The sequence below is a fragment of the Quercus lobata genome, chromosome 8 (assembly GCF_001633185.2).
Source record: "Quercus lobata isolate SW786 chromosome 8, ValleyOak3.0 Primary Assembly, whole genome shotgun sequence".
Lineage (NCBI taxonomy): Eukaryota > Viridiplantae > Streptophyta > Magnoliopsida > Fagales > Fagaceae > Quercus > Quercus lobata.
In genome coordinates this window covers 39,901,471-39,910,690 of record NC_044911.1, presented here as the reverse complement: position 1 = coordinate 39,910,690, position 9,220 = coordinate 39,901,471, and the positions used below count along the sequence as shown (strand labels likewise).

The 9,220-nt window shown below is 35.6% G+C and overlaps 1 protein-coding gene across 2 annotated transcripts; it reads left to right on the top strand.

The window, feature by feature from the left end:
• Nucleotides 1-1,659: 1,659 nt before the first annotated feature.
• Nucleotides 1,660-6,547, top strand: LOC115954931 (G-type lectin S-receptor-like serine/threonine-protein kinase At4g03230). 2 transcript variants are annotated; one of them, XM_031072935.1, is made up of 8 exons: nt 1,660-3,054; nt 3,554-4,012; nt 4,606-4,746; nt 4,860-5,071; nt 5,170-5,380; nt 5,486-5,723; nt 5,843-5,993; nt 6,103-6,547. In XM_031072935.1, exons 1-8 carry the CDS (start codon nt 1,830-1,832, stop codon nt 6,403-6,405), a joined length of 2,940 nt encoding a protein of 979 aa, XP_030928795.1. In that variant the 5' UTR covers nt 1,660-1,829; the 3' UTR covers nt 6,406-6,547. The 2 variants fall into 2 exon arrangements, with proteins under 2 accessions (XP_030928795.1, XP_030928794.1); XM_031072934.1 differs by having other exon boundaries at nt 4,854-5,071.
• Nucleotides 6,548-9,220: the final 2,673 nt, after the last annotated feature.

Genomic DNA, 9,220 nt, shown 5'->3' with positions numbered 1-9,220 from the left:
CTTGATGTGAACTTTTTCGTTGTGCACCACACTTTTGCACCATTGAGACTGGGATTTAGATTCACTGCAATATTTAGAGTATTGCACGGGGTGCAACACTAATCAAGGGCTGTGATTCAAGTTAAAAAGTCATCCATAGTTTGAAATTCAAAGTTAAAAGTTTAACTTTTAATCTTTTTTGATCGGCTGAGAATCGAAGTTAACTTTGAATCTCAAAGCTCGCTTGGCATTGGCATTAATCTCAATCTATCCATGATAGACTATCGAGATTCGCGAAGTCAAAGACTTAAAAGTACAAACCGCTCGTTTTTCATGTTCTTGTCCTCACCAGTTTCTAGACAGCAAAATTGGCAATACATAACTGGAAAAAGGCAAGAGCATCATAGCTCAACTCATATTTTTTGGTGTTTTTAAATTCTAACAGATACATTTAGGTTTCAAATCTCTCAACTCCAACTCTTTTAGTTTCTAATGCAAAAATTAAAAAGAAATGAGGTGAACTAAACCACAATGAGGGAAAATACGAAGGAAAGTTATGTTTTTACATTTACTGTTCAGTGTTAAGTACTCTTTTATGTTGTAAACTAAACAAATATGTAAGGTAAACTTTGCATAAATTGAAGGGAATTAACCTGAAATTCCAAAACCTGTGAGAAACAAAATAGAGAAAGCACACGTTAAAGAAAAATAATCACATGCACAAAACAGTATTTACGTAATTCGGTAATTTGCCTACATCCACGGATCAAATACAATTAGGCTCCACAAAAGCCTAACAAATCTCCCACTTGGAGACTAGTTCAATCACCAACATCAACCCTAATCCTCCAAAAACAATCCCTCATCCCAGCAACTCATCCTCTTGTCCTCAAGCTAGAAGACCAACTAAAGCTATACACAGGTTCAACTTCTCAATAGTGACACCCTTATAAGCTTATGTGTAAGAGACATTATTCTTATGATGAACAGTTTCTATTTGGGCATAATTTGATATTTTTTATTTTTTATTTCTCATTTCTCATTAGAGAAAACTTTCATTTGTAAATTTCATAAATTAGTTTTGCTGCAGTAATTGTGAATTGATTTTACGTAGTTTAACAATTGACAAAAGAAAGAAAAATAAATAAAACGATAGAGTTTCTGATAAATTCTCTCATAATATATAAATAAATGAGTCATCTCATTCAATGACCGAATATCTCTCTATTTTCCTTCAGTTTTTCCTTTTTCTCTTCAGTGTGTAAGACACGCCCCAGACACCTTCCAAGAAAAAGCAAGATGACTTTTGTGGCTTGTTCAACAGGCTCATTTAATGAGGTGTCCTATAGAATGTGGGCAAGATGACTTTTGTGGCTTGTTCAACAGGCTCATTTAATGAGTCATTTAATGAGGTGTCCTATAGAATGTGGGCAAGATGACTTTTGTGGCTTGTTCAACAGGCTCATTTAATGAGGTGTCCTATAGAATGTGGCTGGACTATGATGGTGCCATGCACCCAGCATTGTGCACCAACACATAATTTGACTAATAAGTAATTTGGTTTAAAATTGGTAGTATAATTTGGCACAACCGGGGCCTAAATCCGTAATAGAATGACAAGGAAGTGATTCAAATCAAACAGTAAAAGTGGTTTAAGTTGCATAATTGTTTTGTAAGCTTTTCCTGTTTTCACAGTGAAAATTGCTGACCAAGAAGTCTTCGAAAGCCAAAACAGGAGGAGTTGCTGAAATTAGATGATCAGCGACCACACCGACACCGTGCTTCTAACAACAAAGTAAATTCTACTTGTGCGTGTGCTTTTTTTCATCATGGTAGCAGAAAGTTGAAAAATGGGAGCAATCACCGTTATTAAAGGATGGTCCGCAAACTGCATGCTGTGTTCCATGTTCATCTTGTACATACCAGTACTTCTGTGTTCCTTCCATGTTTATTGCGCTGATAGAGTTTCTTTGAGGTATGGTGAGTGGATTAGAGACTATGAAGAAACTCTGGTTTCGCCTGGAAGAAAGTTTGAATTAGGATTCTTTGGTCCAACTGGAAGTTCTAGAGACAAAAGGTATGTTGGAATATGGTACACGTCGGATAAGCAAATAGTTGTATGGGTTGCCAATCGAGATAGCCCGCTTATCAATACTACCACTGGAGCTTTCGGATTTACAACAGATGGCAACCTCACGGTATTAGATATGAGTAGTGGGAAGGTTCATTGGTCTTCTGAAGTTGATAGTTATTATTGGTGTGATCCGTGTACAGACATGATTCTGAATCTCACGGATTCTGGAAACCTGGTGCTATTCAATAATGAGACAAGTCTATGGGAGAGCTTTAATAATCCAACTGATACATTTCTCCCAAACATGACTATGAATCGATACATGAAGTTGACTTCTTGGAGAGACCGTGATGACCCTGGAACTGGGAACTTCATGTTTATGCTAGATACAGTAGGAAATTCGAATACACAAATCGTCAACAAAGAGGGGAAGATTTACTGGAAAAGCTCGGAGAATGGTTTGTATTACTCTATCGTCTCAACAACAGAAGGTCAAAATAGAAGTCATTTTGAGAATGCAAGGTTGGTGATGAATTTTAGTGGGAAGATAGAGTATTGGGAACAGAGCATAAACGGGACTTGGTCGTTGTCATCTGTGGATCCGAGTGACAATTGTAGTGTGTACAATTTTTGTGGAAAATATGGTAGCTGTAATTTAAACAATAATAAATTGCCATGCAAATGTTTGCCAGGGTTCATGCCCCATGTCGCTCAGAAGTGGTATTCTGGAGATTTTTCAGATGGGTGCACCAGAAATTCGATGTCCTGTGGCGACACCTTCTTGAACTTAACGATGATGATTATAGGCGGAAAACCAGAACAAAGTTATGAGGTCGGAAACGAAACAGAATGCAAAGAGTTGTGCCTTAAAAACTGCGACTGCAAGTCTTATAGTTATTATGTACAGTTATGCTCGATTTGGACGCAGGAGCTAGTTAATCTTCAAGAGGAGTATGTTGAAGGTTTAAAACTCTCCATCCGTGTAGCAATTTCGGATATAGGTAATGTACTAACTGGTCGATTTTACATAAATTGCTTAGATTTACTAACGTAGTATTTTACGTAAGGAAATTTAGAGAGCGTCTTGAATATGAAGCAGAAAGTTTAGAAATCTTGCCAGCTGTTTATAGTCCAAGCCAAAGTCTATACAAAATGTTAAAGAAACAGCCACTCTCTTAAGATACTGGATACAATAATAGTACTAACAACTTAGTAACTTTATTTATAATGAATTTGACAAGGAGCATGGTTCTACATAATAACCAAAATCTTGTCAAGGTGAGCCGATAATTGAAAATATCAATTATCTTTACTGAACAAAAACAAAATGTTAACCTTGTCTCTATATATGACAAACTCTCAACCATGGCCCATGGGATGATGGGCTGTCGGTTTGTGGACAGATGGATTTGCAATGATAGGCAATTTCATTATATGTATATAAGGCCAAGTCCTTTTTGTTTGAGTTTATTCACTATTTGAAACTTGATATTTCTGCAGAACCAACTGTACAAAATTGTGAGCCTTGTGGCACAAACATGATCCCTTATCCACTTAGCACTAGCTCAAATTGTGGTGATCCTATGTACTTCAGCTTCAATTGCAACACCTCTGGTCAGGTTAGCTTCAAGGCCCCAAGTGGGACATATCGAGTCACTAATATCGATCAAAATACATCGAAGTTTTTTATCCAAGTCAAGGATGTAGGAAGTTTGCGGCTAAACCAGTCATTGCCATTTAATCTAACTACTCCAAGAAACTCTAGTTCTAATGTTTCATCTAGAGTTACAGATGATGTTGAGATTGTTTGGGAGCCACCACTGGAGCCACTCTGTAATTTATCTGCAGATTGCAAGGATTGGCCACATTCAACTTGCAAATCAGCAATTGATGGGAAGAGGAGGTGCCTTTGCACCAAAAGCTTTCGATGGGATGGCACAAAGTTAAGTTGTACGCAAGGTTAGGATTCTATATCATGTGCATATTGCAAATAAAAATAACTTTATTACAAATAAAGATTTAGTTAATGTTGCCCCAGCTGAGATTTTCTATTTTCTTCCTTTACTAACTGTGATAATGATTGCTTTAGCGATTTAGCACAATGTTAGGACCTTGTGTATTTAGCTAAGGACTGATCAGGGTTTTTTCTTTTACTTACTTACGTGTAACGATTCTAATTTCAGTTGCACTCCAGGTTAGAATCCTATATTAATGCACAATATGATAACAGTGTGCCCTGTACATTTAATTTTGCTTTGTTAATGAACGATAAATTTTGTAATGCTGCCAAGAGTATAAATACTCAAAACGATATTGTCAATGATAATTATGAAATCATAAGAAACCCCTCTTAAATTTGAAACCCGTCTGCCATTAGGATGCCTAGATAGTTTGTTCTAGGCGCTCACTTATTCCTTTTCCTTAAATGAATATTTTTAATATGCATTGTCACAGACCTAGATTGAATGCAGGTGGGAAACCCAACCATTTTATCTTGACAATGGCCCAATAGTATTCATCTTACTAATTATTGTTTTCTTTCATTTTTGAAGTTGTGCACAACGAGCTTGCAGTGTCTCACAAAAAAAAGAACCTATTACGTGCAATTATCCCAGTGATTACTGCAACTTTGATGGTTATCGCATGCTGTTACTTGTATTATTTGAGAAGAAGAAAAGTGGCCAACAGACAAGGTAAATGGTGCAAAAACAACCATATATCCTTGTTTCAAAATGACAATATTTTGGTTTCTTCCATAAAATTAGCTAGCAAGAGACTGAAGTTATGATTAATCTTTTAGAATCAGTTAACAGGAAAAGAAATCAGGGAAACACAACATTTCGACTGTATGAGAGTGAACGAAGTGTCAAAGACTTGATAGATTCAGACCAATTTAGAGAAGATGATAAAAAAGGCATAGATGTACCATTTTTCAATTTGAAAAGCATACTAGTAGCTACAGATTACTTCTCAGATACAAAAAAGCTTGGACAAGGGGGCTTTGGGCCTGTTTACAAGGTATTAAACCTTTTTAGTACTCAATCAATATAGCAGTTTGTTTACTAGTTTCTAATTAATGATGGATGGTGCTTATGGTTATGGGAGTTTTCTCTCAGGGTACATTTCCAAGAGGCCAAGAAATTGCTATAAAGAGGCTCTCGAGTGGTTCAGGGCAAGGCTTGGAGGAATTCAAGAATGAGGTTGTTTTGATTGCTAAACTTCAACATCGGAATCTTGTTAGACTTTTGGGTTATTGCATAGAAGGAGATGAAAAAATGTTACTCTATGAATACATGCCAAACAAGAGTTTAGACTCATTTTTATTTGGTTAGACTCTAAACCTAAATTTTATTTTATTTTATTTTTACTTACCAGTAATTTAGATTTGAGTGGTTACTAAAATATATCTTGAAATGGAAAATGGAATGCAAGATCGGACTCTATGCGTGTTATTGAATTGGAAGATACGCTTTGACATCATTTTGGGAATTGCTCGAGGGCTGCTCTATCTTCACCAAGATTCGAGGTTGAGGATCATTCATAGAGATTTGAAAACAAGCAATGTTCTTTTGGATGAGGAGATGAACCCCAAGATTTCTGACTTTGGCTTGGCAAGGATATTTGGAGGCAAACAAACTGAGGCAACCACAACAAGAGTGGTTGGGACTTAGTAAGTTTGAAGCAGATGGTTGATTATGAAAGCTGATTATTTAGACTTTGTATTGTAGTTTTCAGTTTTCCCATCTGTCCCCTAATTCACTGACAATATAAATAATTTTTGTCGTGCAGCGGTTACATGTCTCCAGAATACGCATTGGATGGGTTTTTCTCAGTGAAGTCTGATGCCTTCAGCTTTGGTGTAGTTGTACTTGAGGTTATTAGCGGAAAAAAGAACACAAGATTTTACCAGTCAGAACATGCTTTGAGTCTTTTAGGTTATGTAAGTATGTTGCATTAGTAAACCAAAGAAAAAGTATGTTGCATCAATTATATATAGTTATATTTCCTACATTCTACCTAATGCCAATTTCAATTTCAAATTGTCCCAGGCATGGAAACTGTGGAAAGAAGGCAAGGCCTTGGATTTAATGGACCAAACAATACGTGAAACTTGTAATGCAGACGAATTTTTGAGGTGTGTTAACGTTGGGCTTTTATGTGTACAAGAAGACCCAAGTGATCGTCCCACAATGTCAAATGTGGTTTTCATGCTTGGTAGTGAAACTGCAACTCTCCCAACTCCTAAACAACCAGCCTATGTTGTAAGAAGATCCCTTTCTAGCGCAACTTCTTCTACTACTAAACCAGAAAGTTTGAATGAATTAACATCTACCATTGAAGAAGGCCGATAATGGTGGATAGCATAAGGGCTCTCATGATTCTTGTTTTCTCTTTATCAGTCATGCAGAAGCTTCTAGTATTCTTACTATGGTTCTTATAGGAACAATTAAGGCATATTTCTTGTCTATCATATTGATACTTTTTTTTTTATTGTCCCTGATAAATAAATGATAACATTGTATCCAATCTAAGTCTAATTGTTTCCTATTTGAACCTCCTTTGTATTTATTGTACTTTATTGACTTCTGATTTTCTCTAACTCTAACCAACTACCTTCATTTATTTAATCCTATTATTTTGAAGCCGACCATTGCCAACAATGATTTGATCTTGACCTTTATAAGGTTTAGGGAAGCTGAGATGACTAAGACTGGATGTAACATGATTTGTTGCAGCACTATCAACAAGCCAGGGCTAATCTTGAGTGAGACAAGCATTGGATGCAGTGGCCATAGCTTCAAGCTTGGTAGGTGGATGCTTTCCTTGATAAGCATAATCCATCCTATGGTAACAATCAAGGGCCAAATGACCAACCTTTCCACAAATCTGACAGATTGGCCTTTCTGACTTAATTCCATTAGAAATTAGATTGTGCTTGCTGAAACTTATTAAAATGAGAGAATTGAGATGGTCCATTAGATCCTCTACCACCTTTGCTACCTCTATTATTAAAGTGACCTCTACCTCTTCCTCTGTTAAAAGACTGATTAAAGCCATTGTTATTAGGCTTTGAAGTAGCTACTGCTGCCATGGCAAAGATGGTATCTTTGATCTTAGATCCATCATTTAGAGACTCCTCTTCTGTATTGAGCATGGTTGAAAGATCATCAAAACTCACATGAGTACTCCTGGTCTGTATAGTTGACCTAAAGGCATTGTACTCCTTGGGAAGTCCTTTGAGAGTGATGTGAACCAATTCTTCATCATCCACAATTACTCCAACAGCCAACAATTTATCTCTAACAACTTTAATCTTCTGCAGATATAGATCTACTGAATCAGCTCCCTTCTTGATATTATGAAGCTCACCCTTAAGGTTCATAACATGTGATTTGGAAATGGAGGAGAGCCTGTTCTCCAGAACCTTCCAGACCTCTAATGCTGAAGAACACCCCACAGTGAGTGTTAGAATTGAAGGAATCAGGGTAGTGCTCATGAAGGTAAGCAAAGCCTTCTCTTTTGACTTTCAAACCAAGAAATCAGGATTCACAACAGCAGTGTATGCACCTGAGAGATCTTTGAATTGAGATATTGATCAAGAATCAATCATGGTTCTTTAATCAACTCAAACAGTGAATAAGTTTCTAGCACCATTGTTATTTGATGCCTCCAAACTATGTAGTTTGTATTGTCCAGCTTTATGGTCATCATGTTGGCCATATTAGAGAGAAGGAGTGGTTGATTGAGTACATTCACTGAAGAACTTGAAGGGAACAATGATGATGAAGACGCAGCCATTGTTGAATTTGTAGCTACCATTGTTGTTGAATTTGTAGCTACCATTGTTTCAGTAACAGATGGCTCTGATACCATGAAGAATTTTATTACACAATAATCAATGAGAATCACCGAGAAAACTCAACGAAGAAGAAGAACAATGAGAAAGATAGAGGAAGAGAGGGAGAGATTGAGATTGAGATTGAGAGAAAAATATCTTCTTGATTGAAAGAATTGTCAAAATACAAAAGCTTAATTACATTAGAGATACACCTTCCTATTTATAGTTACAATTATAGTTATAATAGAATAGATTATATCCAAACTATGCGCCTAAATTCACGGAAACCCCAGCTCAACCATAACTGCTCTTCACGCCACAATAACAAATATTTGAATAGCCCAAGACGACACCGTTTAACACATGAAGAAGAAACACCAGTCACATAACCAAAACGGTGCGCATCACTTGTACCTTTAATGAAACGGTGTGCATCATCTATAGCTTTAATGAAACGGTGCGCATTACTTATAACCACAATTGTTATAACCTAAAACGGTGCGTTTGCTGTTGAACTTGAACCTTTACCTTGAGCAGCTTGAGCTTCATCTTCAACACTCTTTACGTTGTTATACAAATTATTTTCTTTCAAAATTTCAATAGGTGAAGTGTTCAAATTTTAGAAATAAAGTCTACTTTTTTTCTACATATTATTTTAAATATTAAATTTATAATATGGTATAGTTTCCTAGGAATTTTTAAGAAATATGCATGTTCCATCTCATGTATCTATATTAGTAAACAAAATCCAATCAATAGTTCGAAGTTACTCCTACAGTACGAAAAATTATAAATATGATAATCTCTTTTAAGATAATGAAAATTTTGAATAATATATTTAAAACTTAAACAGTTTAATTGTACAGGAAAAAAAATTTAAGAAAATATAATGTACAATAACATAATATAGCAAAATATGGACTGCCTAAAAAATGAATAATATCAATTAAACAAATCCAAATAATAAAACGACGATATATTTTTTGGGATAGATAAATGAAAAATAATTTTAGAAATCATTTAATTTTTTGAGAGAACAAATTATTTTTCACAGAATTTAAAGAACATATAATATATTATACCATAACTACAAAATTATTATCAATTCTCACACATCACGTGGGTTTGCGACTAATTACTTTAAAAGTAGAAGGATGAAGATTTTTTTTAAGAGAAGAATAAAATTCAATTTAAGAATTTTGTTTGAGCAAGATTGATACCCACTCGAGCCAGTGATAGGTGAGGGACTAGCAAGGATAAATGAACTTTTTGGCTGTCTTTTATGTCACTCATTGAAGCAAACTCTTCAGTGAATGAGTTGAAATAAA

Bases quoted from the DNA above. Each gene is read 5' to 3' on its own strand.
- LOC115954931 (XM_031072934.1), top strand. From the start codon at position 1,830: ATGGGAGCAATCACCGTTATTAAAGGATGGTCCGCAAACTGCATGCTG. The intron at 4,013-4,605 runs GTTAGGATTCTA...TCATTTTTGAAG, and splicing joins AAAGTTAAGTTGTACGCAAG to TTGTGCACAACGAGCTTGCA. The intron at 5,994-6,102 runs GTAAGTATGTTG...AAATTGTCCCAG, and splicing joins CTTTGAGTCTTTTAGGTTAT to GCATGGAAACTGTGGAAAGA.